General features: G+C 41.9%; 1 protein-coding gene across 3 annotated transcripts in view; it reads left to right on the top strand.

Annotated features, from left to right (window-relative positions):
- The window catches only part of ELOVL5 (ELOVL fatty acid elongase 5), a 49,687-nt gene extending 41,136 nt beyond the window's left edge, over positions 1–8,551 (top strand). For all 3 annotated transcript variants that reach the window (XM_035543113.2, XM_035543115.2, XM_035543114.2), the window contains exons 4-8: positions 678–755; positions 1,400–1,571; positions 3,041–3,165; positions 5,035–5,169; positions 6,626–8,551. In XM_035543113.2, coding sequence (XP_035399006.1) covers positions 678–755; positions 1,400–1,571; positions 3,041–3,165; positions 5,035–5,169; positions 6,626–6,757 — 642 coding nt within the window. In that variant the 3' untranslated portion in view covers positions 6,758–8,551. The remainder of the gene's footprint in view (positions 1–677; positions 756–1,399; positions 1,572–3,040; positions 3,166–5,034; positions 5,170–6,625) is intronic.
- Positions 8,552–23,761: the final 15,210 nt, after the last annotated feature.

The following is a 23,761-nucleotide window of genomic DNA, read 5'->3' as shown; positions in this document are numbered from 1 at the left end:
TCTTGCTTCCCCAGAGGTTTCAGCCAGCTCCTAGGCAAAGGGTTCCCTGTCATCCTCTCGTGGCTAGTAGCTGGTCATTGCTCTTAAAAGTAATTTCGTTGTGTTTGATGTGCCAGGAAGTCAGGCAGGCAACAGCAGATACCGTGGAGGAAATCACTTGGGCAATGAAGGATGTAATGTGCTTGGGATTAGTGAATTATTTAAAAAGATCCTGAAGAATCAAAATATGGCAAAGCATCAGTTGTTAGCTGTTAAGGGTAGCAAAGCTGAAGGGTTTGCTCTGTTACACAGCTGAAAAAATTGTAGTCAGATCCCTGTGTATAAAATTTATAATCGGAGGAGAAATATGCTTACTTTTTCTTTGGTAGTTCACTTTTCCATCAATGACATCATCAGCTAAAAAGGAGAGATCTTTCTTAAGAATCTGTGTAGATTATGTCCATGCAAAACGCATGCCATGTGGGATAAGCTGGGATGAGATGTTGCCTCCTATTTTTATGCTGGTGTGCTGCAATTGGAAGAATTTGTGTTACTTCACCCTCCATTATGATTCAATAAGTGCCCGGAGCCTCATGTCACAAAGAGAACGCCTTGACACCAGACGTCCCAACAAAGCTGTCAAGGTGTGAGGTGTGGTGTTGTCACCAAAATGACACTTCGTCCTTTTATCTTCCCAGCTGGTGACAGGAGTATGGGAAGGAGGATACAATTTCTTCTGTCAGGATACACACAGTGGAGGTGAAGCTGATATGAAGGTAATGTAATCAAGACTTAGAGCTAATTACATTTCAGATTGTCTCCCTGAGCCTAAGTGGAGAGCAGAAAGGCATTGATTATGTAGTTTTTGTTCAAATTATGTGTTCTTTTCTTCTCCTTCTACAATAGGGAAGGGAAATGTGTAGTTAAACATAATGATTAATCCACGATATACTTGGTATTTACAGTTTCAGAGAGTAGCTGTATTTGAATTTTCATGCTTTCCTAGCTCAAAAAACAGGGAGTTGGTCTTCAGTCTGTATCCAGTCACTGTGTTATGACCCCTTCACTGTCTGAGGGAAAACATAGTGATGATTTCTTCTGGTCCCCATTCAGACAGTGCCTTTACAGAGGGCACTACAGGAGCACTTGTGGTTAAGTGTTGTCTTGTTTCTGCCAGGACACCACAGGTGCACAGCAATAACCTCGTAAAACTCTCTGTCATCCTGTTTTCACCTGTAGTTATGGGTTTGTACCTGGGTCTCATATGGAAGAACTCAGTGCCAAAGTGTTACAGAAGATCTCAGCGGAGAGTCTTCAGTCCAGCTAGTGCAAGACGGAGTTTGAATTTTACCTACTTGGCAAAAGAGTTAAAAGCCCCCACGATGTGCAATACTTCTGAAACTTGTTTCCTCCTTTCTAGATCATACGTGTCCTCTGGTGGTACTATTTCTCCAAACTCATTGAGTTCATGGATACCTTCTTTTTCATTTTGCGGAAAAATAATCATCAGATCACCGTTCTGCATGTCTATCACCATGCAACGATGCTGAATATTTGGTGGTTTGTTATGAACTGGGTGCCTTGTGGTCACTGTAAGTACTGGGTTATGGTGGGGAATGTTTGCAGCAAAGGCCTTGTGTTGGTATTCTTTTGGTCAAATCCAACTCCTCTGGTACCTTCAGCTGCAGGATTTGTTCCTTCTGATACTAACCTGCTTTGCTGAATTGCAGCTACTGCTTGCAGATGTTAAGATGCCTGCAGAGCATCTAGAAAATACATGGCTATGTAGTTTGAAGATTTTGTTTGGCAGTGTGATGTTTATCTGCTGCAGTAGTCCAGGTCTGATGCTTGTCAACCTTGCTTTCTCATTTTTGTGGTGGATGGAGACCCTCAGATGAAACAATACTTATTTTCCAAGTTAGGGCCAGAAGTTTGTTTCAGCTGCAAGATGTCTAATAGTGACCCTTGCCCTCGACTCTGTCAAGTTCACTTGAGATGTTACTTTCTTAAATTAATTTCATTATACCAGTAGCTATAAATTATTATTTCAATTAAAATCTTGTCCCCTGAGCACTAATGAATGTGACCAAATGCTTCTTAAATGGAAGATATCCATGTCTCTCTTGTCTAAATCTTGCTTTGATTCTTTAATGCATTAGAGTGGCTTAGCTGTGGTTCAGATGTGCAGCTTACGACTGGCTTTGTCGAACACTCCTCCAAGAGAAACCTTTGCAAATCCATTGGATGTGAACTAGCAGCAGTGCAGACCAAGAAGCTGGATTGCTCAGGAGTCTGCTTTCCGAGCCAAACAACATAGAAACTCTTACTTGTTTTGTGTTGTTAGCACAACAGTGAATACTGTTGAACCTATGAAAAATGTGGATGTGGAAACACATTTTCCTCTAAAGAAGTTGATCCCTGTTTATAGAACAGTCAAAAGTGCAAGTACTTAGAGTCTATCTTGAGTTTCTGCGGTCTTGAAAATACTTCTGTGCTATTTCTGGCGATTGGGTTTTTTTTCTTTTTCCTTTCCAAGCTCTATGTTGGGTTCAGTCATCTAGTACTACACAGTTTGGTGCTGAGCTAAAACAGAAATTTCTTTAATGACTAAAGATGCTGTAAACAAGGACAAATAAAATGATTAACTTGCACTACTTGCGCTTTCAGAAGATGCCTGTTGCTTTTGATTATAAGTGACAAAAAGGGCTCCCACCTAGAAGGAAGTGAAATCAGCCTAAAATTAGATCAGAGAAGCTATTGATTGCTGGGCATGTTTACATGTCTCCTTTTTATCAGCTTCCTCAATACCCTTGAGAAACTAGAATGTAGAAAAATAATAAATAGAACAATCGGAAGGCTGATACAAAGTGTGCAGTTACAAAGCTTTTCAACCACTCGGTTGGGTCAACAGAAAAAGTTTAAGGGGAGTGGAGTTTTTTGCCTTTGTTCTAAGGGAAATCATATTTCAAATAGTAACATTTTGAACTTGTGATCTTTGTAGGCTCCAAGAAACAGCATTTTCATGGTAATGCAGTGTACTTTTTCTCGTTTGCTCTTTTAGCTTACTTTGGTGCCACACTGAACAGCTTTATCCACGTCCTCATGTACTCCTACTATGGATTGTCTGCTGTTCCAGCAATGCGTCCTTATCTGTGGTGGAAGAAGTACATCACTCAGGGGCAGCTGGTGAGTGACGAGCTCTTCAGTGCTTCAGCAGGTTCTTGTATTTCCAGTGGGAACTTCTTGTCTTTACTGAGTTAGAGAGTTTTGGCAGGATGTAAAAGGGGAAATGAAGGCTAATACCTTCTGTATCTTCAAGTTCCTAAATCACCTTAGAAATCCAGCTTCTGCACCTCTGTTTGTACTGCTTTCAGGGCAAAAGGGAGGCAGGGACTGATGGTGTACACAAATCAGTGCTGAGCAGCTTAGAAGGATCTTTCTCCGCCTCCCCATGTTTTGTGGCGAGATGTATTTGGGAATCATACTGCTGGGTTTTCAGGGACTCAGGAGCCAGAGAGGAGGGAGAAGCTTTTCTTCCAAGCCCACTTTGACTCGTGTGCTCTTCTGGGTGCTTGTTGCTCAGGCTGATGTTGAGATGACAGACCAGAAATGGAGTGCAACACAGTCCGCAGCTAACAAGGCCCTTCATTCTACTCCTGCAGGACAATGGATTTTCTGTCCCATTTTTGCATGCAGTTGCAAATGGTTTATTAAAAACTGTTCAATATTTCTGGTCTCCTTCTGCACTTTAAATGGGCAGATTTTTTTCACTTGTAATTCTGTGTTGGACTCCTTGCATCCATTTGTATTGTTTCCTGTGTGTACAGGGATGAAGCCTGAATGCTGTGTACTGGAGATGAAAAGAGCCCTGAAATTAAGCAACGTGGCACGTGCTGTAGTGATACTACGTGTTTCGATGTGTGTAACATGTCTGAACACCACAAGAAAATGTGCATGGGTCTTTCGTCTTCCCCATTTTATAGATAGGGACGCTAAAGCCCAGAGATGATTTTTATCGTTATGATTATATTATCTTTTTCTCCCCACTTAGAAAGTCCCCTCTCAGACCTGTGAATAGGTTTAATAACATTTGCTGGTGACGACCAGTAATTCAGAGTTTTGATTCCCAAAATCTGCTTTTCTTAGCCATCCTTCAGGAGGGAACAGTGCTAAGTAGTGGAGTTCTTTGTGGTTTTGCAGGTTGTTTTGTTTTGTTTCGTTTCCAGACTTAGGCCCTGTTCTTCATCCGTGTTGTCTGAGTGCTGCAGAGTGCAAGTGTCTCAGTGGTTTATCTGCTCCCCTGGCTATTGTCACAGCCACTTCCACTTCCCTGCCTGCTCCGCATGCATAACTGTTAGGGCAGCAAAATAGCAGAACAGAGCTGTCTTATTTTAAATAAACATTCCCTAATGTGGTAGCCTTCATGTAAGGGTGAATTTTTGCCTAAGGGCCTGTGCAGTACTTAAGCCCAAACTCTTTTTTTTTTTTTTTTTTCTCCCAAAAGAGAACATTGAAGATAGTTAGACAGGTCTAATGAACCTCAGTCCTTCTCCCTGACCACCCCCAGCTTCCCTGCTTCATATGTGCAGCTTTCAACCCCAAAACATCTCCACTGGAGCCACATGTAGGGTAGTCCCAGTCTCTAGGAGAGGGTGGCAGGATCGAAATGTGAACCCAAATCTTCGCAACTGAAGCAATGAGATGCAGAGTTACTCTGTTAGGCTGGTAGAGTCAAACCCTGGTGAGCTCTCACTAGGGAGGCGGTGGTCTTTGTTCCTCAGTATAAGTCAATTCTATGTGAGTTACACTAGTGCTCTAAAATGGAGCAATATTAAATAAAAGCGCTTAATCAACAGAACACTGCCACCTGAAAGTCTTCCTAACTCATGTTTACTTTTAGAAAGGCAGAGAAGATAAATTTATCAAACACCCAGGATGACATATTTTGACTTGCTTTGTGTATCACTAATTAGGTTTTGGTCAGTAATGGCTATTTTCCATCTTGCATTAGCGTGCTCTGTTTTCTCTTGTTTATTTATTTTTTTCTTTCCCCAGACTCAGTTTGTCCTGACAATCTTCCAGACCAGCTGTGGTGTTGTTTGGCCATGTGCATTTCCTCAGGGGTGGCTGTATTTCCAGATTTCATATATGATTTCTTTGATTATCCTCTTCACAAATTTCTACATTCAGGTAAAAGTAATATTCATCAATTCTGTGTATCATTCTGCTGGTTTTACCTCTTTGAAAAACAGCTTTCCGTTGATATGCTTCAAGTATTCTTTTTCTATCTTCCTGTAATATGCATACATTCTTAGAGTACTGTACTTGTTGGTGCGCCCTCAAATTTGAGAGCTTCAGGTGTGTTCTCTGCATAATTCAGAATGATTAGAAATCACGATACAAAAACAAATTTTACTAATGCAATTTCAACTGCAGATAAGGGAGAGGAGGAGCTTTATGTAAGAAACAGTTTTTCATTCTGAAATAAAACAGCAGCCTGTGAACCTCTGAAGCACAGAAAGGAATTGTTCCCTACTGTTCTTACAAGGGTAAATGCTTATTCTATTTCCAGGGAAACTTCCCAAATTATCAACATACAAAAATCTGGTTTTGGTTCACCTTTACAAGCATTGGCTTGTATTTCTGTATGGAAAATTATCATTTGGAATTGTGTTTCTGTGAAATTTGTTTCATGTCTGAACAGATTTGGACTTTGATATATGTTGTTCGGGGTAGGTCATAATCAGGCTCTGCGCAGAGATGTCCCCATCTTCAAAAAATCAAACCTGTGCAAGGTCCAGCCCCCAAACAACCAATTCTGAGACATATTTTAAATGTCTCTTGAAAGAGTCAAATATTTCAGGTCCAGACTATAGCGGGAAAACATAGCAGGCTTCACCTTTATGATCTGGTACTTCTTAAAATAAGTTCTATGGTTCATATAAATTGCTTCGTAGGAACATGCAAATTAAACTTGATTGTATATTCCAAATATTGCTTTAATTTCTTCATCAGCTTTACTCAGATTTTAACTTTCCTTCACACACACACATACTTTGGGCAATGCATTCTTATCAGGCAAGATCTCTTAATCTTTCAAAAAGATTGCCACATATATTATTTCCACTGCCTGTAATTTTTGGTGCCCTGAATCTCCTGAGAGCTGTTAGTCTTCACTTCTTTCCTACTTCACACGTCAGCTGCTGCAAATTTGTTTTGCATTTCTGTCTCTGAAATGTCCCTAACTGTTCTTGTTTATCCACTTCTTCTGGCATTGCTGGAGATAGTCACCTGTGTTGCATCAAACTCTTTCCTCACTTGTCATTTTGGGTATATTCTTAGGCTGTAGTCTGCTCATAAAATTGCTTTCCTGCTTCTAAGTGACTGTTAACGCAGTACTGCCAATGCTACCATCATACTACAATTCTTGTTCTTGCCCAGTGAACTAATTCTCTTACTGTGATGAATGAAACACGTAGTATAGCCTTATACACAAAAAATGGTAAAGCTTATTAGACTCTGCCACCAGCACAAGGTCTTTAAAAATGATGGATGCAAGTTTGCTTTTGTGTGTCTTGATCTACTGTGAGGAAGTGGTCGTTTATACCTGTTTAAGCAAAACCACGTGCCTTTCCGTATATTCTAGACTTACAACAAGAAGGCATCCTCGAGGAGGAAAGAGTATCAGAATGGCTCTACAGCCACTGTGAACGGGTACACAAACAGCTTTTCTTCCCTTGAGAACAATGTGAAACAAAGAAAACAAAGGAAGGATTGAAGACCAAACTGAAAAACCATTTTGATAACCCCAACAACAAAATCATCTGATTGTAAGCACAATAAGAGTTGTGCACTAATACTCTAATGGCTACTGTAACTATTCCTGCCTAGAATAGTGTGATTTATGTAGGACTTAACCAGTGCAAACACCCTAGAAACTGTATACAGAACATAAAAGTAGGTTAAAGTTTAAAAATAATTCTGGGCTGTCACTGACCCCGCTATAGACTGTGGAAGGGAGTATTATTGTAGTATACGACACTGCTGTTGCCTTACTAGTCAATATGATAGGTGCTGAATTATGATTCACAATTTCAAAACACTGTAATCTAAACTCCATTTTTTTACTGTAGATCGTGCATGTGATTGTAGAGGTAATTTGTACGATGCTGGTTTCAGTAGATAAACACACATGCCTTAAATTAAAAAGCAGGGCCCAAAGCTTATTACTGGTTTAAAAATTAGGGTATGTTTCAACTTTTCAGTTGATTGACTTTTTATTAAAAAGTCATTTAGAAGAATCCATTGATCATTTTACTGTTCTGTATGTGATACACAGCGTTAAGTATCTTTTACATGATACAGTGAAATTGGAAATGGCACATTTAGTTTTGTATATTTGGCTTTAACTGACTAAACGGTCACAAACCAGATGGAAAAGTTATTTTACCTTTTTAATAGATCTTATTTTTTTATTTGAAGTATGTCACTAATGTAAAATTAATTGGCGCTTACACAGTCCAGGAAGACTTAATTATTGTCTCTGAGGTTTAGGGTATATACAGGGTGGACCCATCTTTTATTTTCTCTTTCTTTTTCTTATTTCTGGGAATTCTTAAATGTTAAATGAAGAGTGGTTTTTAATATGGAAACTGGCAGAATTTCAAAGTGTTGTTACCATAGCCATATCCACGCTTTAGAAGCTACTGTTTAAGTCTGTGACACATCCAAAAGCGTATTTAAAAACGAAGACAGAAAGATGCTTTTCTGACGGAATTGTCTATATTTAAGTTGGTATCTGTACTGTTCTTCATGTAGCGTATGTTCATTTTTAAAATGTGCCTAACAAACATTTTTTTTTCCCCAAACAAGCAAAATGAAACGGTCTAAGTCATATGTAATGTTTTTTAAATGTTACTGAAATGTGCTGGAGATGCCTGTTTCTGTAATGTGAGTTGTGTATATCACCAGTAATGTTTTGGCTTGTTATCTGAGGATTTGTTTAGAGTGCTTGTTAAAGTTGCTCCTTCCTGTAAAATCTTGCCTTGCACGTATGAGGAGCTAATTGCAAAGCCAATATCTATTGCTGGGATGTTATTCTGGTATCTGCCGTGGTGGAGTTTGGCTTATGAATATCTTATTCATTAAGCTCTGAAAAATGAAATTGTGCAAGACGTTCAGTTGGTCATTGCTCAAGTTTAGCTGTTTGTTTTTGATATTTATGTAAATGCCAGTTTTAACATGTTTAATTTTTCTTTTTTTTTTTTAAATTAAATCTTTTAAAAAATTTTTGCACATCTTTTAGGGAATTAATAAGTTCTCCTGCTAGCCTTGTGGGTTTTCATTCCTTGTTTTGAAGGAGACAGTGTCTGTTATGTTTACATTATCGAAGCTTGAGTGTGTGTCTTCATTTCTAGGTACTGGTTTGCAGAGTCTTTACATAGCTCAGTACAGCAGCTACAGTGTTCAAAATAGGCTGTCTAAATGTGCTAGAAATAAACCCTTGGCTCATCTGAATATACCTACATTGTTAATGTTTGACATAGTTTAATCATTAAAACACTTTTGATGATCTCTGCCTGAATTCTATAGTGGGTTTGTACAGATCTGACACATTGCTGCTTCCTGCGCAAGGCCAAGAAGGAATTGTCTTGGCCGAATGACAGCTGCAGATACTCAGAGAAATTTAGCGTACCAGAGATTTGGTATCAAATTCCATACAGAAACCTTTGGCTGTTACTGAACACGGCTCCATTGCCTGGCTGTAGAAATTATTATCTGTGTGATGGATTAAACCTCCCAGTGGAATTAGTGACTCGCTGAAAGCAGAGCATCCCAAATGGCTCTGAGGCTGAGCACCGGCAGAAAACTTAACAGGGGCCGAGAGGGACTTTCTGCCTCCTATACACTGTCTGTAAACTGGAAACGATACTTCTAGCCAGAATGTGAGCATTAAAGAACACTTTTGCAATTTCTCTACAGCTCCTTTTGCCCTTGAGTGGTCACTTCTGAGCTCTGTCTCATGTGAGTGCACTGCAACAAGCTCAGATAGCTTGGTGATGGACTTAGCAAAAGCAGAACTACTTACATAGCTGTCTGTCTTCGAGTTTGCAGGCTCTTAATACAAGAAGCGTAGACCAAGGAAATGTGTTTTGCATTTTGTATGAAAATCTCAGAGGTTTTGTGTTGTTCTGGTCTCTCCTGGAAGGGAGCTCCAGATGCTTCAGATGATTGCTAAGATAGTTTCACAGTCGAATTTGCAAGTACACAAGAAAGAAACTGAGTTTTTTTCTGAACAGGGCTCAGGAGGGTTACCAAGAGCAATGCAGTTCTTCGGATGCTGAGCCAAATCGGCAGGTTGTACCTACAAGGCAGAAGCCACAGCACCGACCTGGCCTTGCTCAGGGAGCCAGGGCAGACTGGGCAGCTGCGCTCCAAGCTCAGCCATGGACAGAAAGAGCTACAGCATCAGTAACGTGCACAGCTGCAGGCCAGAAGTTTGTGGCTCCTTGGCACTCTTCTACAGTTACCTGACTTGGGGCCTTTGGGTTGCCTCAGCTTCCTGACTGCCTGCTCTTCTCTTAGTAGATAAAGCTGTGGTTGGGTGCTCGGGATTGTCAGAGTCCTCTGAACAGACTGTTCACGTTGTAAAGGCTGGAGAGGTAAAAAAAAGGGCCAACTGCTGCCAATGGCCTGGAGAAAAAGCAGGCTGGGGAGAACAAAACACTTCAGTAGCTATTTGCAAAGGGAGCGGCCAAGCTTCAAGCTGTTCCATCAAGAGCTGACTGAGCTTCCAGTACTTGGACCCTACAGCTCTTTATGATGGAGAGGGAGGCAAATGCTTTTGTTGAACTGTGCTTGGGGTAGGTAAGCTTGGATGTCCATCACGTAGCCTTTCCTAGAGCTGTTCTGATGCAAGTACCTTGAGTGCTGTGTTGCTGCAGTGTGAGCCACCTCTAGGGCCGGGGTCACCAGGTGCTGGGGTTGCTGGTGCTTGCAGAGGGTAGTGGAAAGCAGAGAACACCTCTGGAAATCTAGGAAGTCTTTTTCATTGTTAGTTTTACTTAACACAAAGCAGATATTAAACAAGTGCTGGAGCTTCTGATAGGACTTTTACAACCAACATTGGGGCAGAGGCCCCTAAAGCCCTATGGAGAGTCTTCTAGGGGTTGCCTCTACCTCTGATGTTTGTTTGCCGTGATGAGGCACGAGCAGATAAAAATGTGTGTGTTGTGTGTGACCGAAATGCTGTTACAAGGCATGCATTATTCAAAAAACAGATGTAGAAATAAGCTGGATGCTGAAGGAAAATGTAAATAAATCATAGGCCAAATTACTTTGACAGTGTGGGTTCTGCTGGGAATCTGCTGGAAACCGAGCAGGAGGTGATTAAATTATGGATAGAGATATCTCTCTCTTGCTAGATAAATGCTGCTGAGAATTGTGTTGGTACAGGAGATTAACTTTGTGTTGTCACTGTCACCCTCCAGCCAAGAATTGTTTAGCCAACAAAGGTGAATAGTTGTAATTACCAAGATATTGCAAGAACAGGGCTAAAAAAAACCCCAAAACTACTTGAATCCAATTTTAAACTTTCAAACCATTTAATGTAAGTTGAAGGATATAGAAAACAGGGTCTGTATGTTTCTTGATTTCAGTAGAATAAATCTGGATAAGCAGGAGAAGCTGAGTGCCCAGGGGCTTCAAAGACATGGCAGTAGAAGAGGCATTATGTCTTAAGTCGAAGGTGCTAAAATCATCTCAAAATGGGGAAAAAATAATAACAAATGTCTAGTCTAAAAAAATTATTACTGAGTCAAGCTGGGATGGGGAGAAGGAGAAAAAAATACACGTCGTGTTTCAAGGATATATAATGTAGATGCTATGTTTTCTGTAGGGAAAATGTAAGTAGTGGTACCCAGTAACTGGTAGGCTTCATAGCCCGATTTCAGTACGATGCAAGGCTTCAGAATAAATGGAGGGAGTGGTTGAGTCCATAGAGGTAAACAGAAAATGGGAAAAATGGTTTTCTGGAAGTGATTCGCGCGTAACTTACCGATAGTATTTAACAAAGATAATTGTCTAAAAGGAAATACGTATTTCATCCATCGGGAATAGGTAAAAATTTCGATCTCAGAACTGATTATCTAACTAAAGGCTATGGTGACCCAGCAACAGGCTCTACACACCAGCCAGGGTCAAGCTGATGGGAAAATGGTTTGTCTTGATGATGCTTTCAGCCTGAAGGGAGCCTATTAATAATGTTTTTAGTAATGACTACAAAAAGTAGGAATATTTGCAGTGTTGTCTGCAGATAGCAATGTTAGGAAGCAGCGCTGGTGCCAAGGGGGATTACATACAACAACAGATGTCCTCGGTGGCTGCAGTAAGAGAGATGGGATTAGTGTAAGTGTTAAGTCACACCCTCAGGGACCAGTACCAGAATTTCAACTGCTTCCCTGGGAGTTTTAGTTGGAAATGACTGAAGAGGAGAGAAAGAAAAAAAAATCAATAATGTTCTGTTCAACAACTTACAGCTGCTGCTACGAAAAGAGAAGGATAAACATCTCATTTGCTAACCAGTCTGTATTTAGTAGGAACAGGAATGTGCTACAGCAGAAGGGTGAGGCTCTGGTAGCTTTCCTTCTGAAGAATACACTTTCCCCAACCCTGACTGTGGCCACCCGTTTTCAAGAAAGCTGCATCTAAAAGATCAGCTGTACAGAAGAGCTGCTGGGATGGTCTGACGAACAGAGTCTTGCAAAGTGAGAGTGGAGCAAAACAAAGGTTGTGAAGGAATGCGATCGGCGCCTCCACACACACCATGACAGTAGGCTGCATGAAGGAAGAAGAGCTATTTTAATTGTGTTGACACAACACAAATGGATATAAGCTTGCCAAGAGTAAAACTTTGGCTCGAAATTGGAAGAATATTTTTGTTAGTGGAATACGGCTCTGGAGCAGTTTTCCAGTCAGAGTAGTGTGGAGGCCTAGGGGATTGCTTGAAGATGGGGCACTGGTCACATTTAACGTCGGTATCCATCAGTTTCTGGATGAGGCTCTAACCACAGCTTGGTTTGTAGGACCAGGGGATGGGACTCCACGGTGTCCCCCCCACGTTTTGGCAAAAAGGAGATGGTGATGCCTCAGTGGAAGCATGTTCAAGGAAGAGCAAATTGCTGCCAAGCGGAAGGAGGAGTGTGGACGAAAGTGAGGGAAGCAGCCCTGCAGACACCAAGGTGAGAGAAGGAGGAGAAGGAGGTGCTCCAGGCGCTGGAGCAGGGATTTCCCCTGCAGCCCCCAGAGGACCACAGGGGAGCAGATCTCCACTCTGCAGCCCATGGTAGACCACCTAGGAGCAGATGGACAAGCTCTGAAGGAGCTGCGGCCCATGGAGAGCCCCCGTTGGAGCAGGTTTATCCCAAAGGAGCTGCGGCCCATGCCAGGGCAGGTGAGAAGCATGAGGAGGAAGGAGTGGCAGAGGAGCTGTCACGGACTGACCACAGCCCTCATTCCCCATCCCTCCTGCACTGTTCGAGGAGGAAGGAGGTAGGAGAGTCAGAACAAGGCAGTGAAACTGAGCCTGGGAAGAAGAGGGGTGGGGAGAAAGTGTTCTAGCTTTTGCCTTCGTTTCTCACCATCCAAATCTATTGTAATTGCTAATAAATTAAATAATTTTTCCCCAAGTTGAGTCTGTTTCGTCCATGAGGGTAAGAGGTAAGTGATCTCCCTGGCTTTATCTCAACCCACAAGCTTTTCATCTTATTTTCTCCCCTGCCCTGTTGAGGGAGTGAGAGAGTGGAGGCCTAAAGAGCATCAAGCACCATGGTACAGCTGGAGCTCTTGTGATTTGGGAAACTGTGCTCTCTGGAGTGAAGCAACTGGAATTATTTTTATTTTTTTTTACCTTGTTTCTTCCAAGTCTAATTCATGACAAGGCAACTTCTATTCCAGGAATCCGGCCTATAATTTTTGGAAAATTTTTAAAGGCAACGGTTGAACTTCCTGTTTGCTGAGGGAAGGTACCACGGGGTACCATGTGTGGAGGAAGCCCATGGCCTGCAGAAACCTAAATTTCCCCAAGATAGGGATTGCCTCACACTGAGAAGAGGCAGCTGGAGCTCTGATTTTCAAACAGGGACTGGGCAGCAGTGGGAAAGGAGAATCAGTCTCATTGCGTTTTGTTTGGGAACAGGTAAAGCTTGATGAGAAATTAATCTGTTCACATGAAAGTGCAATCCTGTACGAGGTGTATCCATCTGTGCATTTGCTTCTCCTGATTTGGTGTAAAGGGGAATGCACAGACGTTATTGCACAATTTTACTATTTCTGCCTTATTCACAACATTCTCTCTAGGATTAGCCAGCACAGAGTTAATGCTATGTGATGACAAATTGCATGGTCAAGGTGTTTAAAGTGAAAGCAAGTGAAATATCTTCCATGCATACTGAAGCACCATTATCACAGTATTAACGTAGCTGGTTAGACATATAGTGTCACATCCCACTGAGCAAGCAGGAAGCTTGTCTTCGTGAACTACTCTATCTGCCACTAGAAGCCAAATGTTTACTAAATGCTATTCTGTTTTACCAGCTGCTTTGGGAAATCGGCATCTCAGATCACATAGCATAAAAAGGAGCTTTTTGAAATGAATAAGTTTTAAAAAGCTTTAGCCTGTGTACTTATTTAAGTATCTTGCTTCCATTAAAACCAATGGGACCTCAGTCCCTCAGGGTCTTTCTAGGGCTAAGCTCCCAACGTGTTTGTGTACCTTTGGAAAGGATTCCCTCTTTGAAAGATCACTTTATCAGTTTCCTTTGCTTCCCACAGCACTTGGTGTTGGGAGCAAGAGCGTGAGCAGCTCTTGGTGCACTGAGCTATTACAGGCTTCAGACATGTGACGCAAATGAACTCCTGCTCACCAGAATAGTGATGAGTTTACAGAAAAGACCAGGGCATACTTGCTGTGCATACAGATGGCGTAACTATTACTGGCTTTGTTTCCTTTTTCATTTTTTTTTAAGATTTTGGAAAGTCATCATGAAAAAGGCCCCTCTATCCTCAGAAGTTTAAATAAAGAGCTAAGAAGCCTTTTTAACATCTCACTCTGGTTTCTACAGTAAGTACAGCTCAGCAGGAAATGTTGGGGAAAACTGCTGTCCATTCCCCTGTTACAAAGCCGTCCAAGAAGATTTTGAAAGGAGTGGGAACTCTTGGAGTCAGACTGGGCAATTTGGTGATGAGTGGTCTGCCTGGTTCGTCAACATTTTTTCAATATGCAATATTTCATTTAAGTTCCTTTGTAACACAGGAAAATCAGAATTGGCTAACACCCATTTAGTTGGGTCAGAAAGGAAGCGAGGTTACAAGGTTTTCAGAAATCTCCAGAAGAAGTGCTGAGCCAACTGCCTGGCTCCAGCCGGCAAGAGCACTTAGAAAAAGTGATAGCCAACATGAGATTTTATTTTATGATTTTATTTTAAAGGTAAAGGAAAAAAAAAAAGCAAACACGTCTTGCAGCCAAAAATCCACCCTTTAACACCCTCCTTTAAGGTGTAACCTCCTTTAACACCCTGCTGCCTGCTCGAGAAGGAGAAGCAGAGCAGGTTCTTGCGAAACCTGGTAAATTGGGTGAGCATCACGGTAAGTGGGTATAAAAAAGTGGTGTTAGCTTGGTCTTTCTGAGATTTACTATAAAATGATGCCCTCTCCTGGCAGCACGTGTGAGGAGACAGGTGGGGACAGGCTGGTGCCTTCCTGCACGGTAGGACCAGGATTTAACAAAAACTGCAGCTGGCACAAGGGACAAATATACCGGCATTTGGTACAAGTGAGAATGGCGTATAAATATGTACACTGTAACACAGACTTACAGTCTTCCATCAGAGACTTTTTCCTGACAATTGCGCTGTGCTGTGTTCTTCCAAGGCCGTGTCTAGACCCTTTTTAAAAGGAGGACTGAACAAAAAGGGAAGTTTTAGGTAAACAGGTCTCCTGACCGATACTTGAAACACCCACACGGTAGTTCCTAGCAGTAAGAAAGATCAGAGTGTGGTTTTGCATAATGGAGACAAGAATAAAATGACATTGCCCTTTACTTCACCGCTGCAAAGTCTTTACAATCGAGAGCTATTGCTTTTCCTTGTATGAAAACAGGGGTCATAAAGTAAGAGGAGGTTAAAAGCGAGCATATCTTAATGGCTTTTATGCTGCATCTGACTTGATTACACAAGTAAGCTCAGTAGTGGTGATTTGGGGGGAAACACAGGCACTGTTTTGATTAAAATGGTTAAACTGCAGATCTGTTTGTTCTGGTACCCAGGACAATTTCAAAGCATTTTACAGGTAGAGGTGAGGGAATATGTTCAGGCAGGGAAGAAAAAAAGAAAGAACTCATTAAACTCAGCGTAAATCTCAAATCAAACACATCTAAATGTTAATCTTCAATGATGATATAATACATCATCATCAATACATACAGATGGCTCGTAATTATTTAATAGTATTCAATATGGTGCTTTGTACTAGATGAAGATGAGTGAGCAAACCCCAAAAATTCTGGCCTTGGAAGAGCACCCGGAAAGGTGGGGACAGAAGAACAGCACCACTGTAGTGCGGAAGAAACTGTCTTCCCTACTTTGGCACCTCAATGTGATCACAAGTGAAAAAGTGCACAGTTATAGGAGCATAGAAAGCGTGAGCTTCCAGAACAGCTTCACGAGGCATGGAGGGATTGGGTTATGTTAATTAGAATCAGTGGTAATTAAGATCTTGCAGTTCTCTAGAGATTTCATCTGTGAGGAAAGACCACCGTATGTTCTTTCTGTTGGGCAAAGCAGGAGACTATTTAGGAAAAAAAATGAGAGAACATGGTTCAGTGGAAAACATTCAGAGGAAGCAGAAAATGCACAAACTGCCAAAGAGAAAAAACAAGGCAGAGAGAGACTCTAGTGGGCAAGGAAGAAGATTGCTCCGGTGACTGTTTTGAGGAGAAGAGGGACAGGGAGAGAAACTGGAGAATATGAGCTGAATTGTTCTCATTTTCAGCAAGGCCAAGGAGATTCTGACACCAGATCAGGGCTCTGATCAGCTGTCTCAGCAGTAGGAGTTAGTGCACACCCAGTAACAGCCCTGATACTTACAGAGCAGGCTCCATGCAAGGATGGGTTTCCCTAGGGTAGCACTAGGATGTGTTCTCCATCCTTTCTTCCTTTACACAGCCACATTCACCATCTGGGCACAGTTTTGCTTCTCGAGGTATTGTTCTGAGTCCAAGGGCTGCCAGCCAGCCTGCCTCTTGTCCTCTCATCTGTATGGACTGTGGTGGTGGGCCTGGCCCACGTACTCTGATGTCGCTGTGTGCTGTACGGCCTTGTGGCGTAGGTTAGGAATGGAGCTCACTGAAACCTCTTCTGTCACAGGTCTTGATGGTTTTTGCTGAGTAGAGTCATTTGAAATATCAATAGAGAAATAATCAACATTCAGAGCAGCATGAACAATATCCCAGTACTGATCCTGAAATGGCAGCTGAGGCTCTTGACAGTCACGTTAGCTCATGAAGTGTTTCAGGCCGAGCAGTTCAGATAGCTGGGGGCTGTGCAGGAACGCCTCCCTCCTGGCATCAGGCCTTCGCCCCAGGCCACGCTGCTGTCTCTTTCCTAACGCTCTTCATAGGCTTCACTTCAAAGTTTGCAGAGTTACTTCTCCATGCCTATCATGCCTACTCTTGCTTTCAAGGAAAGAGCGGAGCGATAGTTACTGTTTTCCACAATTTGGATTTGGCTAGCTTTCCACAACCTGGGTTCACTAGGTTCAATTTCTATTTAGCTTTTTGCCCAGATTCAGCTACCTTTGGGTTCTTTTTTTTTTTTTTTTTTTAACCACTTGCTATTCAGAAGAAAAGGTAGGGATTTCAACTAAGAAATCCTTGAAATTAGGAAGGAAAAATCAGTGGTTTTTGTTTGTTTATTTGTTTTAAGTAACTTAAGTTTTTGTCTAAAATCTAACATCCCAGATCTTAGTTCCCACTCAGAGCTGTAGTTATATTACCTTAGCCTAGTTCAGTCTTCCTATGCTTTCACTTTCCCACCTCCATGACATTCTTGCATCAAAATACTGCCCCTTCACAGGCAATTACTGCAGTGGTCTGGCAAGTGCCTGAGAACCCTCCCTGGGAGAATACTGTATCCATTACCACTGAGATCCTAAGCCAATATCTTCTTGCCATTTATTTTATCTTTTGCTGAAATAAATGTTGTCATTCTTTTGTCCTTATGCTTCCATTTCTGTCAAAATGTTTTATGGAGAAACGCAAAATAAAAATACTTTCCTATTAGCAGTACTAAAAGATAAATGGAAAGAGGAACAGTCCTGGGTGTCTGCGAGCCTGCCTGATGTTTGCTATACTAGAGCAACAACCTGTAAGGCAAGTCTTATCCTGTTGGCTGCTGAAAGATCAGATCACTTCAACGCAGCAACTTCCTATCAAAATAATGATGAATGGATGAGAAGTGTGCTGGAGTTGCAGAACTGTAATAACTTTCCTGGCTGTTGAGATGCCAGCTCTTCCTGAGGGAAAGGTTATACGTTAATCATTCGTGTTATAATGGGAAGAAACCAGGTCACAAGGAGACTGAACACATTCTAAAAATAATGTAATCCAGTTAGGAAATGAAGAGGTCTGCAAGATGCAAACTTAGAGGACGCTCTGTCTTGACTCTTTTGTCCTTTGAAACTGAAGATCTCAGATCCAATCCTACATTAGCAGTGTAAGAATTGAACAAGTGAAGGCAGCATCCCGTGTTAACCTCTAATTGAGTGAGGTTGGATAGCCAGCCCACTAACAACAGGTGGTGGTAACTATTTTCACTGGCTCCACTCAACCTTTAGGCCACGTGAGATAATTTGATGTGGTTTGTTTGCACTTTTTTAAGTTTAAAGTTTAAGAAGGTTGAAGTCTTCCAATTGTCTTCACTTTTTGAGGGTGTCTTGACAAAGCATCTGTGTTTCCAGGTTCTTAGCCGACTAAAGAGGAGCACCAAGATTGCCAGGGAGATGCAGAGTAGAGGGGAGACACCTCTCCGCTGTCCTCAGCCGCCTGGCGGGTGGTACAGAGGAGGAAGAGCTAGGATCTTAGTGGAGGGTCACTGCAAGAGAACAAGGGGTGCAGTGGAAGGACAAAGGTGCAAGTTGCAGCAAGAGAAATTCAGACAACATATAAGGAAAAATTCCCTGTCAGCGGTCAAAAGTGGCAGAGGCTGCCCAGAGAAACCATGGGATCTCCATCCTTGGAGACATTCATATTCAGCCTTACCTTACTCTCCTCCAGAGCCAGGCCTCCTCTTCCTGAATGTTTCATTTGAGGACAGCCCATGAGGGCTAAATTACAATTTTCAAACAACCTGAAACTTAGCTGGATTTTTACTAGCCAAAGCAAGTGTTCCTCAGTTTCTGGGGTTTCTGTACAGGATCTTTCCCACTGGCTGCAGCATAGCTTTTACCTTTGCTCTGGAGCTCAGGGAAGATGCACTCAAGAACACGTGATGGTCATCTCTCATGTTTGCACCCCTCTGTTTCAAGTCTTTGCAAATTTCTTCTGAGTTTTCTTTATGTCTTTTCTTTGTATCGGGTTCCACCACTCAAACTTCCCCATTTCTTGCACAATAGATGCTAAACTAACATGGTTTTCTCCTGTCTTTTTAAGCTGTAGCTAAATAAACAAATAAAACTTAACTTCTTGGACAAACAGCCCCACCTTCATTTTGATGTGTTCCATGTTTGTTAATACTTACTGTCAGAAAAATATACCCTCGCTTCCTAAATCCTTTGCTATTTGTCCTGTCCCTGCTTTGCTACCTTAACATTTTACCAAAAAGTCAAGTTATACTTGGTCTGTTTGCTCCCTTGATGAGCTCTTGCCTTTATTCTGCATTCTGCGTCCTACAGGTAAGGACAAACTTCCCCATCAAAAGCCACTTTACCTCCCAAGAACCTCATCAAAGCTTGCCTGTGCTATAATGCATGGAAGAAAAAGTGTTAATAGCCTGGTTTGTAATCAGTGCTACTGAATTACCCTATTACTAACAGAGTGCTGTTTACTTGCATCTATGTTCTGCAGGGATTAAGTCAAATAGAAACTGAGCTCTAAAGAAAAACAAGTAGTGATGAACTAAAGAAAAAAAAAGTTGGAAGAGAAATGTCTTGTAGAGTTGGAAGTAAGGAGAGATGTTAATGAGGGCTTGCAGGCAATGTTTTAGGCTAATTTTTCACAAGGGGAACTGCCTACTAACTCCTACCAAGGGGAATAAGGGCATTTGTCAAAGATATGTTGGACTGCTTCCTCCATGCAGTTTGTTGGATTGCAGCTCAGAGATGCCGCTGTGCTCTGTGCTGGAGTCACGCCTCGGGGGGCCTACTATTCCTTCTGCCACTGATCACACGGCGTGCCACACCACGTGTGTCACCTGGGCCTAAACCACTAAGCCTTTCAACGTCCTGACTGTCAACACTTGCTGTCTCCAAGCCTTGTGGTGTGCAGAAGACAGCTTTGTTCCTGACCCAGGACAGCTTGTCCTTCTGCACTGCCAGGGACCTGTGGGAACACCGCTAACTGCTTAGTGCCTACAAGTGGCAAAGCCAAAGCGGGGAATCTGAATCATGGTTGGTAGGTTTTTGCCTTTTTTTTTTTTTCCCGTCTCTATTCTCATTCTATCCACAGACTGTAAAAAAAAATACACAGATCTGTATCAGTTTAATGCTCCTAGGAAAGTGAAAGAACACAAAGCAAGACAAAGGAAATAAAGTGCTGCGGGCAGGCTGGGTGGGGTGCATTCTCACCCGTGAAAGCAGGGATTAACGTGACTCACTGATGTATGGACACCGAGGAGCCGGGAGCCTTTCCAACATTTCCAGCTAGCGAGATCATTTATTGTACAAAAATGACTCACTGACCTTAAGAAGCAGCCAGAGGCTCTCTCTGGAGACTGCTGTAAGGGCAGAATAGTCTAATAGATGTGAAACTGCACTGAATAAAGCTCCTCTTGGGCTTGTTACTGATCACAGAATGCACAACTCTTTTCAACTCTCTGAAAGTATTTGGCAACTTCTCCTTGAGATTTTCAAATAATTTTAAGGTTGGTGCTCAGTTGCCACCGAAAAATGTAAAATATACCTTAGCTGTGTAGTGTTGAACTTTCAATGTAATTTTTGAGATCTTTTGTAGCATAGGTGTCCATTTCTCATTTATTAGGGTTGCCACAGAGCACTTTACCCTAGGAAAAATAAAAAATAAAAAGTAAACAAACAACAACAACAAACACCCCTAAGGAAAAACTGGAAAAACAGGCAAAAACTGCACTTTGCTTGGGGCAGAAAGAAGCAGTTCTACGATGCAGTAGGTGTAGGTGACTTTCAAAGTTTGTTATTTCCAGCTTTTATGACTCTGGAACATTTTTTAATTTCATCTTGTTGTGCTGAATATGAAGGTACATCACATGAAAGGGGAGCCAGTAATACTTGGAGTGGGCAGATAGTGTCTTCTCCCCAGGAAAATGTGACCACTTGACAAACTTCCCTTTCAAATCTGCTTCTGGTTCCCATCTGATTCAAATGGGAGTGTGCCCTTTGCAAAGCTCAGTTGCTATGATGGTTCCTGAATGTGAAGTTATGGCAGTGCATCTGCAGCATGGAGGGTCTGTGCTGTGCAATCTCAGAGGAAACCGGTGATTTCTCAAGACCCTGAAAGTCTGGCCACGTCTTCTGCCTGTAGACTACACAAAGCTCCAGTTTGCGTAGAAATGAGGAACCACTAAGAAGGCAAAAAAAAGGAAGAAAAAAAAAACTAAAACCAGCAGCTGTTCACTCCACTGTTTTAAGCAGGGGTACTTACTGGGCCTGCTTAGCAGTGGAATGGTCTAAAAGTGGTTGGAAGTCATTTTAGCTTATGAGTTTACTACATGCACTATCAAAAACAGCAGCAGAAAATGGACCAGACCAATGTGTAAGCACATATCGTGTGTCCTGCACCTGCATGAAGCCTTTTCTCTTGTCCTGTGTTTTTCTCTGTGTTGTCCAGAATGGTAGGTATGATCTTAATAGCAGATGTTTATCCCAAAATCCATCCACTCATTGATTGTTTTCCTCAGGAAGATGTTTGTTCTGAACCAGATGACTGATTTTTTTTTCCTCTGAAGACTTAACTGAATGTGAATGAAAGAAGAAACTTCCTATGAATGAGTAACCATTTAAACTTTGGGTTCCAACTATTTTTGTACTTCTGCTTTTTTTTTTTTTTTTTTTTTTTTTTACTGTTAAGTGACGAATAAATGTGGTAGTGGTTTCTATAGCTATGTCTGAAAAGCCCCTTTGCACAAATCATTTACACACAAATAACTGAATTGTATGATTCAGGAAAAAAAAAATGTAATGAGCTCAGCTTTTGCTTGACATCAGCAGCCTCCACCTCTGTGACGATTGCTCATTAAAGGCCTGATAAGCAATTGCAGTGTGCACTTTCCATGTGTATCCAAGACAGGCTGCAGAACCAGTTCTTAATGCAAGTAGTCAGTGTTGCCCCATTTCTTGATGTTGCTTTTCTCTGTTTTTTTTTCTGTACAGAAACTTTCAGAGACTCTTTTCAGTGATTTGACTGCCTCAAGGGAAAGTACATACCAGAAAACTTTCATGTCCCAAATATGCACAGTAGCAGTAGGATTAAAAGACATCACCTCTGGAATTTATAAGAGCATCTCTTGCTTGTACGTATTTAAAATTTAGACTTTTAATGTATTTTGCATTTAACTCAAGAAAGAGGATCAGCAAAATGAAGGGGGCAAACAGCAGCTAGGAATGGCAGGCATCACTTCCAAAAGCAGATGACTAAAGCATAGCCCACCCATATTGAAAGGACATAGGGTTCACCTGCTGAGGAGGGGGTAGAGGGAATTTGTGTCTGTTTCCAGGAGGTATGAAAACTGCTGCCAGTTTGATGTACTAGGACAAGACTCTATTTTAACAGCACTTCTGAAGCTGTAATTCCTCATATGGAGATCAATTTGCCTCTTTTGTCAAGGTGAGCTGGAGGCATGCACGTACTGTGCGAAGAAGAGATGAGAACATCCTGACTTTCTCATTTTGCAAGGACTTTTACTTCACAGACTTCAAGTTGCATGGGAAAGGGGATGTTAGAAGCAATTTTCACACATGTACTAACAACAATAAAAAGGTATTTTGCCACAAAATTAAAGCTATCCCCAAAGAAGCAACTAGCTAAATGCAACTATTTTTATATATATATATATATATATATATATATAAAAGAAAGCTAGGGAAAAGAAAAAAAAAAAAAAAACAGCAGAAAAATAACTTTGGCCTCAGGTCTTTGGTGTGAGGTGAATAACACCACAGGTACATTCCTTCCTTAAGTTTCAGGTGTGCAAATACAAGCACAGAGCCAGCAGGAGTTCCTGCCAGACAGGGGCTACAGGGCTTCACAGGAAGATTTTTTGCACAAGTCTTCAAGTAATCATAAACCTGGTGAAGGACTTCAGAGACTTAAGAATTCATCATAGAGTAACACTGCCAGTAACAAGGAAGGCCGGAGAAGGTCCCATCTCATTAGTTAATAGGAAAGGGTGATAACATCTCGAGGGGAGAGCTGTGACTTCTCTCACACGAATGTCTGAGACTGATTAAAACCACACCATCTACAGTAAGACAGAAAACAGGATGAGCAGTTAAAAGACACTGTTGGACATAGACTTATAGAACAATTTGGAGAGAACCTCAGGAGGGCACCTGCCCAGCTCACTGCTCAAAGCTGTACTACCTTCACAGTTAATTCAGGGTGCTCAGGGTCTTGTGCAGTTGAGTTTTGAGTATCTGTCTCCCAAAGACGAAGATCACACAGCCTTTCTGGGCAGTCTGCTCTAAAGTTCAACCACCCTCATGGTGAGGAGTCTTCTCCTAAATGTATGATCTGAATTATTCCTGCTGCAGTTTGTGACAACTTGTGATGGCTCAGCATAAGCCGCACTGTACCTTTCGTTCTTGGTCTCTGCTTTTCAGTTTCTAAAGTCAACAGCAATTCCCCCAGATCCGTGGGGCAGGACTGCCCTCGCCCACTGGTGTTACCGAGGCAGTTACAAATCTGGGGGCTTTAATTCAGTGACAGCCTGTCTGAAAAAGCTTCTGGAACTCCTCTTCATGAAGGACAAATGGATAAGTGAAATACAGAGAAAGCAAAAGACAGGCTTGTCCTTCTGTGCTGAGAAGAGCACAAGGTGTAAGAAAAGCCAGTGATCCTTGCTAAACTCCACTGTTTGTGCTGTGGCACAGCAGTGGGTATGTAGGCAATCACCAGAGCGTGTCATCAGATTGCCAGAAAATTGCTGCACCGCGTTATTAGATACGCTGAAAACTGTACTGTATTTAGTTTCAAACACAGGGCCATCTCCTGAAAGGGTAATGGTTTGTTCAGAGCAGATTCAGAACAACCTGCAATAACGTGCTGCTTCTGTGGATGGACTCATAGCAAGGCTGGTCAGACATCCCTCAAACTGAGTGGAAAGACAGAAGGAAACTCTCCATGTCACGATGTAGTGCAAGATGGAAAAACAACAGCCAGCAGAGCTAACTAACCCTGGCAGAGCACCCTGTATGGCTTCCAGCACCTAACCGACTACGTTGGTTTATAGAGACATACCCAGATTTCAGTGAGTTTGAAGTTCAGGCTGCATGAAGGCTTCACAAGGTAGTCAGTGCTGCCTCCCCTTGTAGGAAAATC

Source organism: Cygnus atratus, chromosome 3 (genome assembly GCF_013377495.2).
Source record: "Cygnus atratus isolate AKBS03 ecotype Queensland, Australia chromosome 3, CAtr_DNAZoo_HiC_assembly, whole genome shotgun sequence".
In the NCBI taxonomy this organism is placed as follows: Eukaryota; Metazoa; Chordata; class Aves; order Anseriformes; family Anatidae; genus Cygnus; species Cygnus atratus.
Note: the sequence above shows the minus strand (reverse complement) of the source record. Positions and strands in the feature narration are given on the sequence as shown.